The sequence below is a fragment of the Drosophila mojavensis genome, unplaced genomic scaffold (genome assembly GCF_018153725.1).
Source record: "Drosophila mojavensis isolate 15081-1352.22 unplaced genomic scaffold, ASM1815372v1 contig_136, whole genome shotgun sequence".
NCBI lineage: Eukaryota > Metazoa > Arthropoda > Insecta > Diptera > Drosophilidae > Drosophila > Drosophila mojavensis.
Genome location: NW_025318667.1, coordinates 14,564,643 through 14,587,184, shown reverse-complemented (window position 1 = coordinate 14,587,184; position 22,542 = coordinate 14,564,643). Strand labels below are relative to the sequence as shown.

The 22,542-nt window shown below is 39.2% G+C and overlaps 1 protein-coding gene across 1 annotated transcript; it reads left to right on the top strand.

Annotated features, from left to right (window-relative positions):
• The first annotated feature begins 47 nt into the window (after positions 1–47).
• Positions 48–22,541, top strand: LOC6583853. Its single transcript, XM_032732096.2, is given in 4 exon segments — positions 48–447; positions 4,620–5,321; positions 16,836–17,021; positions 21,282–22,541. Coding segments are annotated over 3 exon segments (1,458 nt in total). The 5' UTR covers positions 48–447; positions 4,620–4,708; the 3' UTR covers positions 21,941–22,541.
• The last annotated feature ends 1 nt before the right edge of the window (position 22,542 follows it).

Below are 22,542 nucleotides of genomic sequence, written 5' to 3'. Positions count from 1 at the left end.
GGAGCCGGCTATAAAAGCGCGACAACAGCGCTGCGGCGGCTCACAAAGCGACGGCGAACGCGACGCGGCAGTTGCCACAGCACCAAGCCAAAGGTGAAGCAGCGAGTGCGTGCGACGACCACAACACGTAAATAACCGTTAAGAGCCGTTAGAACAAGAAAGTAACGGTCCGAACTAGACGCCTATGCAAATAATTCGCGTGCGTATGTGGCTGTCACGCTGAGCTTGTGTGTGCGCGGGTGTTTGTTTGTGTGTGTTCGTTCGTGTTCGTTATTTTTGTTCTTGTGCTCAAATTGCCGCAATAAAAGTGCAAAATTATGTGGCACATGTGAGTGGTGTGGACACGTTGAACGGACTCCAGAGAAGCAGCAGCAGCAGAAGAAGTAGCACAAGCAGCAGCAACAAACCCAAGCAGCAACAATAGCAGGAGCCAACGACCACGTAACGGTACGTTGAGCAACGCGTGCTGTCACCTGAGCAGTGCAGCCGTCCTCTTGCTCCTCCTGCTACTCCTGCTACTCCTCTGGGCTTGAAAACTTTTTAAATCAATTTAATGAGTGCTCGTTTTCTAATTAGTTAATAAATCATTTTTGAATCTCTTTGTCGGCTATAGCCGACTGCATAATACTCTGTATATGGTTTGGTTTTCAATTACAATTGAAGGATTTAGGAAATTTATTTCCTGTTGATCATGAATATAATTAATATCTAATATAAAGTAGAGTACACATATACTTCACCATGCACTTTTCTGAAGAAATATTCTTATTAAAATATAAAAAAAATATAAATTTTAAATTGAAGTATAAAATTCTTAAAAGAAGAAGAATTCTGCTTAATTTATGTAATTGTTCCTTCTAAGATTAGAATTTGGAATATCATTAAAAAAAAATAATAAAATAAAAAAATAAATAAAACAAGGAAAATCTAAAAAAAAAAAAAAAAAAATCATCTTAAATAAATCTCCTAATCAGTTTAGGGAAAATTTAAGCTTAAAAAAAAAAACAAAAAATAAATAAATAAAGAAATACTACAAGTGGTGCTAGTATTTTCAAATTAAAGCTAATACAAGTTTTAATATAGTCATTGTATTTTTATAATTTTTATATAAGTAAAAATTTAAAGAGACAGCCGACTACAGGCGGTCACTGTCATAACGCTGACAGTTCAAAAACGATGGAAGATATAGGCTCATCCAACTGATATTAGGTATTTATAATACGATATAAGCGGAGTCGTTATAAACGGATACTACGGTACTTGTTAATTTCAAAAAGGAAGTCAAGACTATCAAATGAGAGCCTGACTGTAAAAAATTAAAATAATATTCATCAAAGGATTTTTTGTATACTTGAATTTAAATAAAATAAATAAATAATAATAATAATAAATATATAATAATAATGATAATAAAAATAAAGCAAATAATGACAACATATTTTCGTGAATAATTAAGATTGCCATTAAAAATATTAAACTAAATCTAGCGGTAAACGAGATAAACTAATTGTATCTAAACTTTTTTTGTAGTACTTTCGTTTGCTACTGCATAAAATGTTCATAAATAAAACATTTTCATAAGTAAATACTTGTCTTGTACATCAATTAACTTGAATTCATATATTTGCATTTAATTTAAAAGGTATTTTCAACTATTAATGTTTATAATAGTATAATAATAATAGTGTCGCAAAACTTTAATGCCGTCTTACATGTGAATCAAAATTCTAAATTGGAAGTACAAATCAAATATTACTAAATAAACTACTTTGAGAGATTCGAAGATGATATCACCTTATCACTAACTACACTAAATATATACACGTTATGGGGATTGCCACGCCTCTCTGATTTGCCTTTCTTTATGGCTTTCAGGCATTACAGAAATACGTAAAACAAGTTTTGTAATATATGTAGTTATATACAGTTAAATAATTAAAATTTTGTTTAAATAATGCATACAAATACAATATGCAACAATCAATTGTTAGTTAAACAATTCAGATAATTCTCTAAATATTTGATAAACAATGCTAAATTTAAGAATCAGCTGGAATTCATTTATGGCTTTATTAAATATGAGCGCTGAGCGTCGATAGCCTGGCTCTCATTGCATGCATCGTTCACTCAGTTCATTGATGTCGACGACGGCTTGGCCATATTGAAGGTGGCCGCCATTAAAGCCATGTTAGTGGAATCTGTGCGTGTGTGTGTCTGTGTGTGTTGTAGAGGAAGTGTGTCTGGATGACTTTTCTTACATTGTTTGGATTTTCATTTCGATTGGATTCGTTTCCTTTTGGTTTGCGTTTGTGTTCGTTTCATTACATTCCGATTGGATTGAATTCACTTTTGCTGGTAATGAAGCTAGTTGGCATTGGGCATGGCCAGCACACACTCACACTCACACACTCACTGTCTCACACTACTAGTTAACATATTTTTATGGACCCGTTGTCGCCAAAGTGTCCTCTAGTTTCAGCAGCAACTTCAGCTCCGAGTGCCATTTGCTAGCGGTCATAGAGCCGGGGGGCGGGGCGTGGCAGGAGCACTTGGCGGCCTGTGGATTGCCCGCTTGATTGGCCCCTCGAATGGAGTGGAACGGGTGGGCAATAGAAGGCGGTAAAGGGTGGTAGGGGCACGTTTTATGTTCCGCTTCACATATGCCATTGTTTGACTGTGTGTGTGTGCCTCTCTCTCTCTCTCTCTATGTCTGTGTGTGTCCACTATACATCGCACTGTTGCAGAGCTATCAAATAAAACAGGAACTCAGCCAATCTATATATAGCCGCGTGCAACTTGAAAACTTTCGATTGCTCAGTTTTTGTGCAATGAAAATAAATCAGATTCCATTCAGAGAGTCCGACATAAAAGGAAAGAGCCAAGTTGAAAACAAATACGGGCCCTGCAATCAGGAGTGCCCGACTAGGCGATACCCCGCAACTAATGCGAGGAGCTTTGAGTCTATTATATATATGTGTATATATTCTATTCTATATGTATATAATAAATATATATGATATATATACGGACACACAGACACACACTTAAGCATTTGCTCCGCTTACTGTGCAGATTACTCCTTTTGGTCTCCTTGGCTTTTATTTACTATAGGAACGTCTACACGATCTTACTCAATCAAACTTTAAGACCGTGATAATGACCCACAAGTCTCTAGTGTTTGACAAAAAGAGCAATCTAAAATCCGGAATATGCCAAGTTCTAAGTGCATTTCAGAAACTCCCACATTAAATTTGATGTTTCCTTGATCGATAATAAAGAAATGGTATAAGTTTTGTAAGCTCGTAATGCAAATGATTTTTCCTTTTGCATGTTTCCACTTCCTTGGGTTTAAGATAGAATGGAATCGAGTAAAAGAATATGCTAACAATTATGGATACTCGAAATTGAAACACAAATAGTATAGTTAAAGATATTTTGACTTATAATAATATTCTGCACTCTTATAATACTACTTTTCATTTATAGATTTACTTTAGGTTAAATCTATAAAGCTTACTAAGACGCTGAGTTGGAGTCGGCACAGGTGTTAAAAGAGCAGACTGGGTAATTGGATAGATGGCATTGATGAGTTATGATAATAAGTTGAATTATGATTGGCGAATCTTTAGGGGAGAGAGGATGAGATTTGCATTAAGAAAAAAAAAAACTAAAATGAACTCAAATTCATGAAATAAATAAATAGAGTAATACAATTTAGATTTTTTACCGCACAGGCCTATGATTATGTAGAAAAAACAAGCCAAAAAGGGCTTTATTTTATGTTTTATTTAAATGAAATTTGTACTATTAATAACTGTTATGAAGTTTGTGTGCCGTATTTCATGATCAAATGGCATATCACATACAATATTTCAAGAGCTAAATGCCAAAATTAGCTTAAACAGCGGCTTATCGGTTATCGATAATAGTATGACTCTTATTTGGCCAACCCATTGTGCGTAGCTGCGTATGAATGTGATATAGGCTTATGTTCTTTATCTATACGAATAAATAAAATTAAATAATTGAGTTGAAAAATAAATAAATAAATAAATAAAATAATAATCATAATAATACCTAATATTATAGGCTATTGTTACTTAAGAATTCTTTGTTAGTATTAACTAAACTATTATACTATTTCAAAGATTCAAAGATAAGTATGAAAACTATTTGTAGATAACTCGGTTTTAATCTCGAGATCTATGGCATAAACTGGAAATAATTCCGGCATTCATATATAATAACTGTATTCCAAACATTTATTTTACTCAACAATCTAATCTCAATTGCCTGTCAAATTTGACATGAGGATAAATGATATGGTCTTGACAGCTGAGAAAAAGCTGTTGTCAAGAGAAAACTTGACTTGCAGAAGAGGATTAGCCCAGAGACTACACAGCGGGAAGAATTGAATTATTCCCCCTGGAGAGCCAGCACAGACTAAGCCAAGTTGACAACTTGTTGGAGGACAGTGTGGGTGAAGGCGCCTTAAGCGGCGCAGGCTTCATTAGGCGCTTGCCAACACTCAAATAAAGCCCCAGAGGTCAAGCGGATGATTCATTATTGCAATTAGCAGTCAAACCAATGCCTCCAATTTTGCGAATTTCTCTTTGCAGACAGCCGAAACCGCAACAGCAGCCGTAGCAGTAGCCACACGAGGGCGTGGCAAGAAGAAGACGAAAGGGAATTGGAGGCGCGCCTCCAAATGCTCATTGAAATTTACGATTATGCTGCGAAATTATTAAACAATATGACCGCAACAACAACAAGCATCATTAATAATCTAGCCAGCGGGGCGGAAGGGACAGCTGGAGTGGAGGGAGCGGAGCGAACGGAGAGTCCAAATCCCACGACGGCCACAAATCTAACGTCCAAACTGCTGCAGGCGACAACGGGCAACATGAAGACGCTGCTGAATCGCACGCTGGCCACAATGGGCGGCCAGCGTGGCACATTGACCACCCTGCTGCTCCAGGGCGGCCTCGGCACGGACGTGGCCACCGGGCAGCGAATCCGGCAGCTGGCCCATGCCAATGGCAGCGTGCATGCCACGGGCAACGACAGCGACAGCCATGGCCAGGATATGTACAATGCATTTAATGTCACATCGCCGTCGCCGTCGTTGTCGTCGTCCTCAGCGCACTCAGTCGGCTTCATCGAATCCTCGACCACGGCCGCCAGCACAGTGCTGAGCAGCGCCATCACCAATCTGCCAACGACGAGTGGCCCGGCCACCACGTTCCCAACCCAGACGATGGCTACCATCATCGCGGCCGGCAACAAGAATCGAGCCACCACCATTATCCTCTATCCAACGGGTGAGTTCCAAATCACAATTCAGTTACAGTTTGCCCTAATAGCTATATAATGTTTGTTACTTGAAAGAGCAGATAGAGAGGGAGGGAGAGAGAGAGAGAGAGAGAGAGAGAGAGTTGTGAATGTCCTTTCACACATGATGTGCATAAATTACCGATGGAGTAATTCAAGCTCCAGATATCTCCAATTTCAGTTGGTATATACTGAAAACTTGATATGTATTATGCAAATGGGAGCGTTTGGATTTTTAGGATGAGATCAGAATAGTAAACGGTTATATTTACCCTAGTATTTCGGTCTGACAGTCCCATGGTCCATCTGTTCGTTCCATATCCGTTCATCGGTCTGTCCATGGATCCGTTCATCCGATGAGACAGACGGACAGAGGGAAGGACAGGCGAAAGGACTGATGGACGGACATAAGAGCTGAAAAATGTGCGGACAGAGCGACGAATGGACGAATGAAAGGTGATCGGACATCTGTCACTCCGTGCCTCTGTCCAGCAGTACCTCCCTCCATCAGATGCTCCCACCGTCTCTTCTTGTGTCCCTCCTTCCGTTCATCTATCCATCCGCCTGTCCATGCCTCCGTCTGTGTTTAATCCGTCTCGCCATATTCATTCATGCTCTTCTTGGAACTCTATTAATAGAATCGCAAATGTGATTGAATTCTATTTATGCCACATTCCACTTTTGTTGTGCCTTTGCCATTTCCATAGCAAACGTTGCGGCAGAGTCGGTGGCAACGTTGGGTGAAATATTATATATACGACGTATATATATATATATATATATTTTTTTTTTTTTAGCACTTTGAGTGGCGTATTTTTATGGTCGTTTGCGTAGTGAATAGAGTATATCTGTCTGTCTGTCTGTCTGTCTTCATAAATGCAAAGCATTTGAAATTGAAGAGTTGAAAATGTGAATAAATACGCCACTGTGTCATTGGTGCATCGAGCTTGAACATGTCCACGAGTGCATATTCTAGTTGTCACTCCACGTGGGTATATTATGTATGTAGAAAGGTATCTGTTATAATTGCTACCAATCAATGTGGTGACCTAGAAAAATTACGCCATACACGTGCATATTATAAAGCCTTTATATAATTGCAAAAAGCTGGATAAATGGTATCTTCTATAGTCTTAGCGTTAGATATTCGATGACCAAGTCAATGTATAGATAGATTCGATAACTGAGTTGTTATTAGGTTGCTCTATTGATGAAAGCTGATATACGTATGATTTGTATATATGTACTTCTTTTAGCTTGGCTAGCGTGAAGAGTTTTGGATCTTAAGAACCAAAACAGGAGTAGCCCGAAATTATTTAAGGACTACCTGAATTTTGTCTAGATAGTATATGTGTATGTATACATATATCTATATATTGCCTAAATGTGAGTAGAATCTTTGATAAAACAGCTCAGTGGGACTCTCAGAGCATCTTTAAGTTAGGGAGAGCACTCACTCTTTTATGAATATGAATTGAATTCTGCATCGAATTGTATGACTCTGACTCATAAAGCATAAAAGTGTGAGGTGCTAAGAGCATCTACTACTCCATCTGTTCGTTTCTCTTTTGGCGAGCTTACGAATCTTATTTAACACTTAAGCTCTTTGAACTGAACTGAACTGAGCTGAGCTGAGCTGAACTGAAGCTTAACAAATGATTATATTTCTTGACTTGAAAGCAGTAGAGCCCCAAGCCAAACATGATTGGATTTTAGTTGTAAAACTTTTGACGCACTGCCAGCTGCAGAGCACGGAAAACTTTAGTCCTACCAACGACTCTACCAGTAATAGCGACATAATATATTTATAGCATTGTCATTGTTATTCGAAACTATTCCACACAATTGTTTCGGCTAGCTTTGCGCTCATTATAATTGCTAGGCCGGCATGGCTGAGTGCTTGTCCTCCATTAGAAATTGAATAGGTCTCTTTGTCTGGCATGCTTGGTCGAAGCTATGGAGTAACATAATGACAAATGACCTTTGACCTTTGACAAAGCTAGTTGAAGATTCATAGAATTTGAAGACTTATTGACACAAACATTAATACACGACTCCTGCTCAAATGAAAGTCATTTTCCTCTTGAGGGGAATGTGGTGGGGCACAGAAAAATGCGACATTTGAAGAGACAATTTGCATATGTAATGTGAGCATGTGTTTGTAGTTCTCCAAAGATTCGCACTCGGCAGTAAAAATAATGACCTTGTTAAAGCTGACCTCTTCGTTAAAGTACTTACTCCACTCTATTCCCAGGAGTTTTACGCGCGTTTAATTGATGAGCGAACGCTTCATTTGTTAAGTCCTTGGCCAATTGCTTTTTTGGGGCCTGTCAACGCAGCTGGCAGTTAATCATAATTGTGACTTAAGTCCAATTCGGCGCTAAGCTAAATAATGTGGTCAACTAATTCCAGTTCGCCAATTGCCAATCGTCAGTCGGCAGTCGCTTGGCTGCTGATTAGCACGCTTCGCACATCAATTTTTGTCAGTGAGCTCCCTGCCACGCCCCTGGCGGTGCCTCTTCAATAATCAAATCAACTTGGCCTATTTAGACTGACGAACAGACAGCCAGCCGGAGGGACGATCGGACGGAAGGACGCACGGACGGAGATATGAAGGGACGGAATCGCGTGCCAGCCCCAATTAGGGGCTAATTTGCATAATGCCATTCGCTCGCTCGCTCATTATCCCCAATAGCTCCGATAGCAAAGCGCCATCCATACAGTAGACAATATGAGCCCCCGACTTTTTTTTTTTTTGTTTTCCCATAGAAGGCCCTTATATCTTTTAATATACCCTGTTTGCATTGGGGCGGTGTGAAAGGTGGCTGCAATAAACAAAAGCATTTGTACTCCATTCAATATGTCGATGTATATAAAAATATATATGTATATGTTGACTTCTATCTTTTCGTGTATATATACAATTAATCAGTGTGAATATCGACTGTCAATACAATAAATAGCCCCAAGAAGGGTTTATTATATAAATAAGAGAGTATAGAAATGAATCTAGAGGTGGGGTCTAGAAGAGAGTATAGACGACAGGCTAGGAGAGAGCATAGCAAATTAAAGAGAAGTTTGAAAAAAAGAAAGTCTTAGTACAGAATCGATATTTATCGATAAAGATACAGGTTGCATATAATAACATTTATTTTTCAACTTTTTCCTAGTTCTTAACAGTATAGGGATGTCAAACTTACCCTCCGAAGTAGCTCTAAGTTCCAGTGCACCAAAATGTTGATATATAAAATCGTTATAATATAATAACTATAAAAAATATTTAAACAAGTATCTTACAGATTATAGGTTCTATTATAAGAAATCCAAGTATTTCTGGCAGCTCCTAAGTTCCTCGTAATCCTTTCTACATTTTCGCTTGGAGAATGCATCAACTGAGTACAGCAGCTATAAATAGTCAGCTTAATTCGGATGTTAGAAAATCCTGAAGTCATTACACGGTAACCGCGCGTCGAGCATTGCCCGTCTAAGACGGGTATACTTATCTTTGCACTTATGGTAGCAATGCAAGCTTCGTTCGGCAATTGGGGCAAGTGTAAGGGAAAGACAGAGATAGAGAGATCCATACAGTAAGGTATGCAAAGAGAAACAGAGACAGCGACATTGAGTAAAGGAAGTTAGGGGAACAGCTTACGACCTTACGACCCTTGGGCCTAATGCAGCAATTAGGCAAGTTTAAGTCGCATTAATTGCAGAGTTTGGTCGACTATTAACGCGACTCGAACCGTTGATTATTTTAAGCGCCATCAGCTCTCAACTCTGTGCTACACGAGCTTCAGGCGAACCCCTGGAGAGTGGGCTAGGGGGGGAGAGGGAGGAAAGTCACTGAGTGCTGACTCAGTTTGTTCCCATTAAGACAAATCAGAGAGACATCGTCATCGTCGTCGACAACGTTAATATCTCATATCCTAATCGTGACGCTTATCTGTTTATATCAGCAACGCGCAGCGACATTGTCAGCGCTTTCATGGGCCTGCGGCCTGCCTTTATGCAGGGATGAGGCTGGCATCAAAATACTTTTCGACAAAAGCCAGCCAACTTGTCCATTTCCACAGCAACCATGCGGCAAGCAGGCTAACAATGAAACTACATCACAACAAAAGGAAAGTGCGTAAATTTCATTGAATGAAATTGCTTAGACACCAACCGCCCACCAGTCGCCTTCGTGGGCGGTCTCCATGCCACATACAACATACTGCATACGTGCCACAAAAACTATCTGCATGAAACAATTCCTCGAACGGCCATTGCTGCAGTCATGCTGCAGGCCAAAATGCTGCAAGTATTTTGTGCCAGATAGTTGGGCAAATATGTTTGTCGGACTCTTTGCAAGCAGATTGTCTTGCTAGCCGAATACTTGTCACAAATAGTTTCGCTGGAGCGCAAGTTTGCTCGGAAAATAAGCTCAAGCCAAGTAAAAACACCACTATGTGTTTTTATTACGAATAACATAAAGATTAGTGAATAGGTTTAACTAACAGTAAGCTAACTGCTCTACAGCTTCCAGGTCGTAAACTCTGAATTAGATGGTTATTAAGTAACTTAGTCAATCAGCTAATCAGATATTGAGTGAGCTAATCAAGCGGCCAGTAAGCTAATTTCTTACCCAACTAATTAGTCAATAAATACTCAATCAGTCCAAATCCAACCAGCACCCTATCAGACAGTTAGTCAAACAGCTCATCAATCAGACTTTGAGTCAATCAATCATTTACTTTTTTAATCAGTCAACCAATCTGGATATCCTTCCAATAATTGTTTAATCCTGGTTAATCACATACTTATATATAGCTATATAGCATCAGTCAAACAATCAATCAATCATTTATCTAGTCAATGTCAACAGTCAGTCAATCAGCTGAACATTCAATGAGTCAACCAATCAGCTATTCAATCATATCGACTAGTGTGTTGCTCAAGTAGTAATGAATCAATCAGTTAGTTAGTCAATCACTCAGTCATATAGTTCGAAAAGACAGTAAGTCAACTACTTAATCAATCAGTCAATCATTTACACATACAGAAGTCAAATAATCAATCAATCAGTCGGTCAATCAGAAATATAGTCAGCTTACTAGTCATATAGTCATTACTAGCTAATCATTGTCTTAGTCTGGTAGTCATTAATAGAATTAGTTAGCCATGCAATCAATCAGATAATCAGACCGTTAATAAGTCAATCGAAAAATCACCACCAGGCACTTAATCAATCAGACATCAATCAATTAATTTTTATCTCTCAATGCAATCAGCAGCTCTTAGACAGTCAATCAAGAAAGTAGTCAATACATTAGGCAGCTAGTTGATCCATCAATCAGGCATTCAGTTTGTCTACCAATCCAAGAAGTCCATCAATCAGTCAATCAGGTAGTCAGGCAATCAATTATCAATTAGTCAGTCAGTAAGTCAGTTCATCAATCAGTCAATCAGGTAGTCAGGCAATCAATTATCAATTAGTCAGTCAGTAAATCAGTTCAGTAGTCAGTCAGTCAATCAGCTCCACGAACTTTAAGAACTTCCCTTTTATTGCAGACATCAAATTTAAAGGTATTTGTGCATGAATTCATTTCCATATTATTTATGTTGTCAATCAAAATGTAAATTTCTGTATGCAAAGTTGTTTTCAAGCGCTTAGCCCAAAAAATAACAAATCGAAAACACATTGCATTTGATTTGGATTAAGGGCTTTGCAGCTGCCCGAAAAATCTGTTCATTAAATGAGAAAAGTTGAGAGCACGTTTTAAGGCTTAGAAAGTTTTGTGTGGCAGCGCCAAAATGCAGCCATCAATTATTAGCTGAAAGCCCTGGCTCAAGATTAATTTCATGAGCTTTGAGATTTGTATAAAGTGTTGCACAATCGATGGATGAATAATGGACAGCAGCGCCACTTCACAGTTTTCCAACACTGCGCTCATTTATTTAATTTGTTGCTCTTGTAGGAGAAGTATGTGCATTTAGCGGTAAAAATCGTGAGCCTGTCACGTACTCATTTCTAACAGTTATCCACACCATTAGCAAGTGTTGACAGTTGATTGACTTTCCCTTAAACGCTTCCCAACACTCTTCACTAAGTGGCTTACACTCTTGCTTGCCTCACTTTTTTCCTTTTTCTTCCGTCTCCATCTCTGTTTGGCAAACTATGCCAAGTAAGTACAGTGTGCCCTCGGCAATGGGAAAGTACAGCTAAGTAGTTCACTTGCAGCATTCGCCCGAAGCGCTCCGACCAACTTTTCGTAGCAACTACTTTAAGAGCTTCGCCAAACAACACGCAAACGGAGGGCCTTCAACTTGAACCCTGTGCACAGACTAACCCTGTGCCAGGACACAGCCTGTCTGAGACAGGAGACGGCAGCGTGCGTGACTCATCGAGCAGGACCTCTTGAGATATATATACATATATATAAATAGAAGAAAAGAAAAACAACATTTTGAATGATAATGACATATATATGCTAAATATATATACTATATAGTATACAATAACGGTTGATCGATAGAGTGGTCACAAAACTTTTATTAATATCATTTTAAGTGCTTGAAATAAACTGTGGAACTATTTTTAGCAGATCTTTTGGGTTTTAACTGTTATAAAATTGAAAAATATATATATATTTACAAAAAAAAAAGTGATATATATATAATTTGAATTTATATTTTTTTGATATTTCTTATAGTTTAGATTTTATAGAAACCCAAAATTTATTTTAGGGGTTGGTTGAAATAAACTGTATGGAATATTTAATTGAATGGAATATTTAAGCTACCCAAATTTTAATGCTTTTGGAGGAATTTTTGAAACACACAAGAAAATAAATAAAATAAAATAAAAAATGGATGAAATGAAAATATTGTTTGATGAGACAGAATAAAAATAAAAAATGATTAAAAATTCGTATATTTTAATAAAACAATAAATGAAATGTTTGTTATTAAATATTTTTTCATTTAAATAAAATAAATAAATAAATATTTTGTTATAAATTTGTATATATGAAATGAAGAAATTTGTGGTATATTTTTTATTGCCTCGTAAAAAAGAACAAAAAATCAGAAAATGAAATGTTTTTATTTTCTCATTTAAAGTTATTTCGTTTTGTTTATTTATATATAAAGAAAACATATTTTTATTTAAATATAATATTTTTCAAATATATTTTTTTAAATTCTAAGCAACAACAATCAAACAAATTTATATTTTACACTATTTTTAGCGCATGAGCCGATATATTAGGTTCAATATATATTTTTTTTTTCTACATTAACATTGGGGCACGCGCACATCTCTAAGACAAAGCGAGCGAGTCGAATTCTATCTCCCTCTCTTCTCATTCCTTATCTGACATTTGAATGGCTGTTGTTGTTGTTGCTGTAGCGCATTCCACGGTCGACTTCAAATATGCAAACATTCAATTTCGATTTAGAGGCTGTGGAGGCGCATAATTTTTATTGTATTTATTGAATATTTCGAGCATCAAACGTTGCCGCCCATTGACTCAGCATGAAATTACAGTCGGTGGGGCGGGTGTGGGGCGTGGCAGAGACAGGCTTCAGCCCCAGCTCCTTGGCAGGGGCGACAGCAGCGAATGCTTGTCGAAGCACAGCTGCCGCCTTTTCTTCCCTCTATTTGGCAAGTTTTCCCCAGATCCCAAGCCCCAAGCGCCTAGCGCCAAGCTCCAAGCCCTTGGCAGCCATCTTCCAGCCCTTGGCCTTCCCCTGGCCCTCTGCACAGCCGCTGTCCCCTATTCAGCCATCAATTTGTGTAAATTTGAACTGTCACTTTGAAGGCGTTAATTGGATTCAATAAATGTCAAGCAGGGCGCGCGGCGTCAACAGTTGGAGCCAGTGCAGCATCAGCATCAGCATCAGCATCAACAGCTGGCCATGGCTGGCGTTGTCTCTGCTGCCGAATTCATTTTAAGCCAGCACCCATCCACAAATCTCACCCCCGCACCCACACCCGCCACACGCCCACACCTTCAGCCCCTTTCAAGTTATATTTAGGACACGACACAACAACATTTTGGGGCCATGGATTTTTGTGGCTTAGATTGGAGGCGGGGACGGCGTGTAGTGTGCCTTAGCCGCCTTGGCATGATTTTAGCCGGATTGTGGGCGTGCCAACAGCCACAGTAGCAAACACTTTGTCAGCATTGAGCACTGAACGAAATTGGGAGAGATTGGAAATATAAGAATTAGAGAGAACAGCATGAACCGCAGATATTCTAGATGATTGCAATATCTGAATTCTCTTTTTAGGTGTCATACTTACGTGCGTATGCCCATCCGCTCTTATAACAGTATTTTGCTGTATCAATCTCTCTATCTTTCTTTGTCTCCCTCGCTCTATCTGTATGACTCTGCCTCTATCTCTGTACTATCGCTCTCGCAGTATATCTCACTGTGTATTTTTTTTTTTCGCCAATCTTTGTTTCTTATACTCCATATTTCTTTCATTCTCTGTCTTTATCTATCTATCTCTCTCGCGTTCTCTTTTGAAGTATGTATTTTCTCTGTCTTTCTCTCTCTCTCTATACATTTCCTTTCATTATCTCTATCTAGCGCTTTTTATCTGTGCATCTTGTTTCTCTCTCTCTCTCACTACCTAAACATCTTCTCGGTCTCCTTCTCTCGCTCTCTCACTCTGCAACCATCTTTTTCTCAGTCTCTACATATGTATCTTCTCTCGGTCTCTGTTTCCTTGTCTGTATCTCTCTCTCTATCACAGTCACTCGCTCTTTCTATCCGTACATCTTCGCTGTATCTCTTTTTCTCTCTCTACATCTTATTAACTGTATCTTTTTCTCTCTGTATCCTCTCTTTCACTCTCTCACCTACTCTCTCTCACTCTCTTTCTCACTCTTTTTCTTTGCAACTCTGTCGCTCTCTCCCTATCCCAGTTTCAAGGAATCAAGGAATTCCTATTAACAACAACAACCTCTACTCTCAATTTCTCTGGCACTTTCGCTCAGTGTAGTCGAAGAGTCATATCGCAGTATTTCAATGACTAAAAATACATATTACACACACACACCCACACACATACAAAACACACTCTCATACACACACACACACAAGCGTATATGGGGAGTACTTAGAAGATATATTGTTGTCTGTGGCTTATCGGCTAAGGACCTTAATAAAAATGTTTCCCTAAGAGGATCGCAGCAAATTTGTTGGCTTTGTTCGGGCTGTGGAGATAAACAAAAGACAAATTGAAAGTGGAATTGTGATGGCATCGACAACGGCGCTGGACGTGTCCGGCAGCCAGCCGACGCGCTGCACCGCTGAGCCGTCGAGCCGTCGAGCCACCGAGTCACTGGGCCGCTACTTTATCATTGAGATAAACAAAATAAACAAACAAAAAAAGAGTTGAAAGCAGGCTAAAATCTGCACGCAACCGGATGAAAATTAAATTAAAAAGCAAAAAACAAAAACAAAAAGTCCAACAAAAAATGAAACGGAAATATAAAAATGAAAATGGACCAGAAACGGAACAGTGGCGACGGCGGGCCGCTGGGGGCTGGCGAAGGGCAAATGCAAATGCAAATGGCCGTAAAAGCCCTTTGGCCCACATAACTCGGCCACGCCCACCGGCAGCCGTTGCGCCCGGCTCATTCTCGTGCGGCGCGCACGCCTGTCAGCGTAAATAAGTGTTGCCCACATTTCGGGCCACTTCCATGGCAAAAAGATGGCCTACAAATGATGAGCAGCGCATAAAAAAACGAGGCGATCAATTCTATTGCCTACTTTACAGCGCGTCTGACAGCTGCCCCGAGTGTGCACTATGGGTCAAAAGCCCGATTTTTTGGAAAAAAGTCTTATTTTCAAGTTGAAAAAATTTACAAAATTTTAATGCCAATCCATTAAGAATACCCTATATGTAAATGTTACATACTCAGAATTTTAACAGAGGCGCGATCTGCTAACTAAACTGCTGTTAAACAGAGCTGTTATGCATGACACGCACATTATCATGTTGTAAAAAAAAACGGGCTTTTGACCCATAGTGGTGTGCCTGCGTGTGCCTGCGTGTGCGTGCGTGTGCGTGTCTGTATGTGTGTGCGTGTGTCATGCATAAATAATTTAGAGATTATGTTCACGCTGGTAGAAAACGGAAACCGCTGGCTTTTAGCATTTGACCGCAGCAATTAGGCAGAAAAAAGTTGGAAAATACTAAAGAAAAAAAAAAAAAAAAACAGAAAACATAAATAAAAGTAGATAAAACATGCAAAGACCACATTCAGTCGACTGCACAGCTCATTACAAATTATTGAATAGGCCATTATAATATGCACAAAGGCCAGCAGCGTGCGGTTGACAAAGGAAACATTAGCTGGATGCCGAGCCGAGGCCCATCAAACGGAAAAAAGAAAAGAAATATTAAGCTAAATTCTATATGCTTTGGGCTTAGCTGATGATTAGAGCTGAGAGCTCCAGCTAAACTTAGTAAATTACCTTCGTAGTGAAGTGAATAATTATATATATTATGATATACGATAGTTGAATAGTCTACATATCTGATTGATATTTGATCGATAGCGATAGTTGCACAATCAATCGAGTGGAAGATCTTGTTTATATACAGCTGAACACGTGAACAGTTAATGCTATGTCCAAGTTAATGTTAATGTAAATGTTATGTTAATGTCAATGTTATTATAATGTTAATATTATTGAACATATATTATTGGGTATGTACGTTGGGTAGTAGTTGACCTAGTTAGCACATTACTGGGGACATTAGCCACATTAAAAATAAGCTAAAGATAATTCAGTCAATTAGTTATTGCCTATTTTCCAAAGAGAAGATGCCTTATAGAGCGGCGTCGTGAGTGGTGATGAGTGGGGTGTGTTCGATAAATACTCCCGTTATTTTGTTATTGAAAATAAGTCCCGAAATTATTGTTCCTATACCTTTAAAGCTAGACTCTCCAAATTTCATATATGGATTCATATGAATTTTATAAAATTTCGATTTTTTTTATACTTGCTTTCGGTTGATTTTATTTTAATATGTAATATGACAGTCGTGCACTCGGCATTCCAAATTTCATATCTCCCATCATAAACAACTCCGTTACGCCGCTGATGATCTTTAGGTATATACATTATAAACAGTAGAATCTGGTTATAAGGGCTCCGATTATTGCTACGAAAATTCTAGTCCTCTGACTCGCTTATATGAGCAAACTTATATGGTTATAGCCCGTCTCGGGTACTAATGTATATATTTTATGCCCCTTTACATATACACTCATAAGGTACTCGAACAGCTCATCCATCTAATTGTAGAGCTCTAGCTTGATTCGTATATCAGCTGACTACAAACAAGCCCATTCCTAATTATTCCAATTTAGAAGTAAGCAACTAGTTTACATACATATATATCAAGTTTATATACATTTCCTATAGTTGTTTTTGTTGTTTACACTTACAGGGTATAGCAAGATAAAATCATCAGAGTTTGTTTTTCTCTCTACTTGCAGTTTCACCCGAATCGATTGTCATCCCCATCGTTTCGTGCATCTTTGGCTTCCCGATATTGGCGCTAATCGTCATCTGCTGCCTGAGACGTCGAGCCAAGCTGGCCCGGGAGCGGGACAGACGGCGCAACTATGATATGCAGGACCATGCTGTCAGCCTGGTCAGATTTAGTCCAATTCATAGGCTTAGTGAGTTTGAATGTTGTAATGTGTGTACGAAATTTTCATTGTTTCTCTTGTTCTTCTTCTTGTTTTTTTTTTCTACTTCGGCAATTTGACAATATTTATTCACAGCTCGTAAAAGTTATCGAAATATCGATTTTTAAATTTATTTATATGACAAGTTTTCATAGAATTCATATTCACATTTCATATAGCGCTCGCTCTATCTCTCACTCTCTCTCTCTCTCTCTCTTTCTCTTTCACTCTCATTCTTTTTTGCTTTTTTATGTGGATCTCAATGTGCCTGTCTGACATATCGTAGTGTTTATCTTTATCTCCAACATTTTGCACTTTAACAAAAAAAATTAACCACGATTCACCGCAGCCAACTTCAAGCCGATTCGACCTGCCCAATTTACAATTTTTTTCCCCACATTGTTTTTCTTGCATAAATTGCATTTAAAATTGCCAAGCAAACATGTGAGAAAACACACGCACACACACACCTGTCTGCTACCTGACCTCACAACAAATTGTGTTCCCACCTTTTCGAGGCATTCAATTTAAAACCCTTAATATATGTATATTCAGAAATGTTGTATGCTGATATACGAAATTTAACAAAATATAAAAGTCGCTCGTAAAAATTGTGCGAAAATTCCTGAAAAACATTTTTAAAAATCTTTAAAAATTCTTTCGGATAATTTAAGCTGAAACAACTTTATTATAGTTCAGCTCTACACATTCGCAATGAATAGCAAGAAGGAAACTTTATGCTCATTCATGTAATCGAAATGATTATATTGGGCTTGTTCTATGCTCGTCTTGCTGTCCGTCCGTTCGCCTGTCCATAAAGAACGTTCCAAATAATATATATCCACGGCTGATGTGGGCGTGGCAAATCTGACTACATATCCTTATATATCTTATTCGCTATTAATGCTAGAGACTTGAAAGTTTAACATAAATAATATATGGCTAATATATCTACGACAATTATGGGGGCGTGGCAAATCCGAAAATGCATCTGGCAACTCTTGGACTGTAAATGTGTCCTATGCAGTCTTTGGTAATCTCTCTATATTACATGGGAAATCGAGTGAAGTGCAAACTAGATCAATATAACTGTGAAATTATTAAACAGAGTCTAACAGAAAAACGCACAGAATTCCTATATAACACTTTGATTAGGTATTACTATCAGAATGTACAAATTTCAATCAAAAGACATCAATCAAGTAGATTGAATAGGGGAATGGGAATGTTCTAACCAGAGCTTACTAGATGAGTAAATATATATTTTCAACAAAAAAAAAAAAAGAAACACATCTTCCATTTTCAATAAGTTCGGCATATAAAAGGAGAAAGTTAAGAGCTTTCCAAATAATTTATTAAGATTTCTTTTAAATGGGAAAAAAGGAAGAGATATATAATTGAAAAAGTCCATAAAAGGGCAGAACTACCCCAGTAGCAACAAAAAGTCGGTAAAAATATTTATTTTGTATTTAATTTTTTAAGAAAGAAACTTGCCATCCCAGCAAACAATCACTGCCAACATCTGTCACAAGGGCCGAGTCCATTAAAGAGTTACGAACTGGAAGTAAAGAAAGAGCCCAAAACTAACGCCAAATACATGCATACTGTTGCTAGCCAGGTTGTTGGTAGAGGTGGTAGGGGGGTAGAGGCAGGCGAGCAGGGGCAGATATAACGAAACTTGACCCACTTGCATGCGAGAGTAGGCAACAGTAACATAACAGTCCATTATACCCAGCATATTGCATGAACAAATAGGATATATAAACATGGCCGAAAGGAAACGAAACGAAACGAGACGAGACGAGACGCAGCGGGACGGGTGGCATGTGAACACGACTCCCAAGTCAAAGTTCAAACTGAGTGCCTGCTGCGACTCACACACACACACACACACACACACACACACACACACACACACGCACACACACACACACAGTGGGAGATATTTATGCTGTTATGCATGTGTCAAGCACAGCTGTTAAACTGTAGCCCAGTCTCCCAGTTTGCCACGCCCCCTTTTCCGCTCACACGGCCGCCTGCATTTGCATTGCATACCTTTGGGCGCTCGTCCTCGTTTGCATATGAACAACAAAAATGAAACCCGTCTTTTCACTCGAGCCATCCCCTACCGCTCCTCGCTTACCCCCTGGCCACTGTCCCGTGCCACTGCCGCGCCGTGCCCCTTGTCCACCTTAATCAAGAATCTCAGTCGCCTTCATGCACGCATGCACAGTGCACAACGACATTTCTCTTCTGTTAGTGTTAATTTTTGTGGCTGTTGTTGTTGTTCTTAAATATATACCTAATAAAGGGTATCTGCTAGCTGTGCATGCGAATAGGGTGGCTATGCGAGAGTAGCTCAATTGGCACGGCATACGGAGGAGGTGCATATGTATAATTAAGAGTCACAGAGACTCAGAGCAATTAACATAATACTAGCGTAAGTCGGGTACAGTAGAGCCTGCCTAGTGCGAATGCATTGATGTGAAAAGCTGATAATCTCTATAATCTTAATCTGTGAGTGTTAAGATTAGCGAATGACAACTGCAAATCAGATTAAAAAGCTAGAAATCATATTTCAACCAATTTCTCAATAGGCAGGACCTACTGTAGCTACGATTATCAATAAAGATTTCGATTTTTCAGATTAACGAAAAGCAAACCCCAACTTCAAATTCAAAGAAATCATATTTCTGCAAATTTTTCTATACGCAGGTCCTACTGTAGTTTGGAGTGCCAATTAAGATTCAGATTAAGATTAAAGAGACAAAAATTGTACTCAAATTCAGTTACTAGAATTCATATTTCTACTAATTGCGCTATAGACAGACCTTACTGTAGTTGCAATTGTCAATTATGATTCAGTTAATTAAGATTAACAAAAGAAGAATCCCATTAAAACTCAAATTCATATATCCCTTTAGGTTACCTTTACTGTAGTTGGGATTATTCAAAAATACCTAAAGAAAATAGAAGCAAAACTCCCACGTCGTTTCAATATTCACAATAGACAGGGTATTCCGCAAGTCGGGCACACTCGCTGAGTGCACTTCAACTTGTATAACCGTAAATTTCATATTCAGTGTTTGCCTGGCAGCTGGCTGCGGGTGTTTGCTGCCACTTTGAGAAGGGCCAACAACAACAGCGAGTGCTGATGAAGCTGTTGTTGTTGCACACAATGATGATGATGATGATGATGCTGATAATGACGATGCTGATGATGATGTAGGTGACACGATAACGAAACGTTGACAAACCGCAAATTACACTTGTTTAGCCCCGCGCCCCTCTTTACCATGCCCACAACTCTGGCAGGCAAATGTTTTGATGGTTGCAAATTTACGTTTTTGCATAAATTTTGAAAACAATTACGCATAACCGCAAGCACCGCACAAGAACCACAATAACTTTGGCGCAAAAGGCAGCCAACGACACAGTAACAGTAACAGTAGCAGGCAGTGCATAGTGGTGCGCTCTATGTAAAGTAGGCAATAAAAAACAGGCGGAATGGCGCCTGCCTAATGCTTTGAGACATTTAAATTGGGCGAGTTTTATGTTGCATAGCTTTAAGCTGCACTTGGACAAGCATAACATTGGGTTAACAGTCGCCATCAATGCTTGCGCTGTTAATGAACATAAACAGTCACTTAAGGATCCACAGAAAAATTCCGTTTCTTTAACAACCGTGCTGTAAATTGAATGTGCCATATGCATAACAGCAAAAGCTACTGCTTAGACGGCGAAGCAAAATAATACACAACTGTTAAAGTGCTTAAACGTTAACATGTTTTAATGTTACTGGCAAAACAGTATTTGGGCAATTAAATTTCCTTTACTTTAAGCTGCAACAGCGTGAACCTCTTAACAGTGGCTATAGCTGATAATTAACAGAGATAGATAGGGATCATTTAGAGTACATAAGCTTTACATATATTACATAGCTGTAATGTGACATGAAGCTGAAATTAGAAGTGATGCACATAACATGACCATTATGCGCACATCCTGTCAGACTGCGATTGGATGGTTTGGGTGCGTTGCACGTTTTGAGATGCACATTAAACTTAACCTCGATCTGCTCGTCGCACGTTTTCAATTTGTTGTTGGACCACACGAAAGCATTCGCTCATTTCACACTTTAACATTAAACATTTTCCATTTCGTTTGCTGCCGGCATTTTAAAGGATATTTTAACTAATTTTAATTGCTTCTGTTCTGTTCTCCGTTTTGTGTTTGCTTCGATTGCTTTAGATTACCGATCGTCGAGAGCTATCAGTTTACGTCCTGAACGAAGCCTAAGCCAGGGCTTCACCTCGGTGGAGCTGGACACAGTGCTGGAGGAGCGCTGCAGCGACGTGGAGCAGACACAAACCGAAATCATAAATCCCGAATCGCCCATGGACACCACCTCCTACAAGATGTCCTTCTCTTCGAGCTAACAGTTAGCAGTAGCACAACAGCAGCCGCAGCAGCAGCAGCAGTCGACATCGCCGACTGCGCAGCCGCAGACAGCAGCCATGGCTATGCAGCTGCTGCCGCCACGTTCGATGTCATCGACGTTGACGCCGCCGCTGCGCAAAGCGGGCAGCGTGCGCGAATCTGGCGAGACCGCGGCGCTGGCCAAACGACGCAGTCGCCTGCAGGAGCTACGCGCGGCAAGCAGCAGCCAGGCCAGCGAAGCGGCCATCGCGTTTGGTGTCGGCAAGCGCGATTCGAAGCGACGCCATGGCGCTAGCGCCGGCGCCGACACCAGCAGCGGCAGCAGCAAAAGCTCAGCAGCGGCCGCCATGCGCAAATCACAGTCGCTGGACGCCGCCGAAAGCTATTCGCTGGCCAGCATTCAGTCGCCCCTCTGGGTGACGCTCACCAATGCGCGCACAATTGAGGAACTGGCTCAGCAGAAACTGTAAATATTTTACAGACAACAAACGGGAAACGAAACGAACAAGCAACGGAAAGAAGGAAGGAAGATCAAAAATACCCCACCAACCAACCAGGCTTGTTGTTGTTGCAGCTGTTAAATGTTAATGAGGAGTTACCCGCTCCAAATCCGCATTATGAAATGAAATCCAACGGTTTTTCCTATATAGTCCAAATAGCTGAATCCACCTTGTAAATGTATAAGCAAATGTAACTTCATAACGAGTATTCAACAATTTACAACATTAGCAATTGCATATAGTTAAGCTAATGACCAAAATTAGTTCAAAATAAAAAGGAAAATGTAAAGCAAAGAAAGTGTTTTCTTTTTTGTGCAGCTGCAACTCACTGTTAAACTCATAATGGTAATGTAAAGCTTACAGCAAGCTCAACTCCTGCCATTCTTAACAGTATTTTACTGCTTGCTGAGCCCAAGGTACAGCGACTGTTAATCGATTAATTCAAATAAAAAGAAAAAATCTTTGTTTTGATTTTTCTTAGTTTTTATTTAAATTATGTTGTATATGTAATAAGAGCTTAAAATACAAATTTAATTTCATTATCAAAATACATTGTTATACAATTTCCTTAG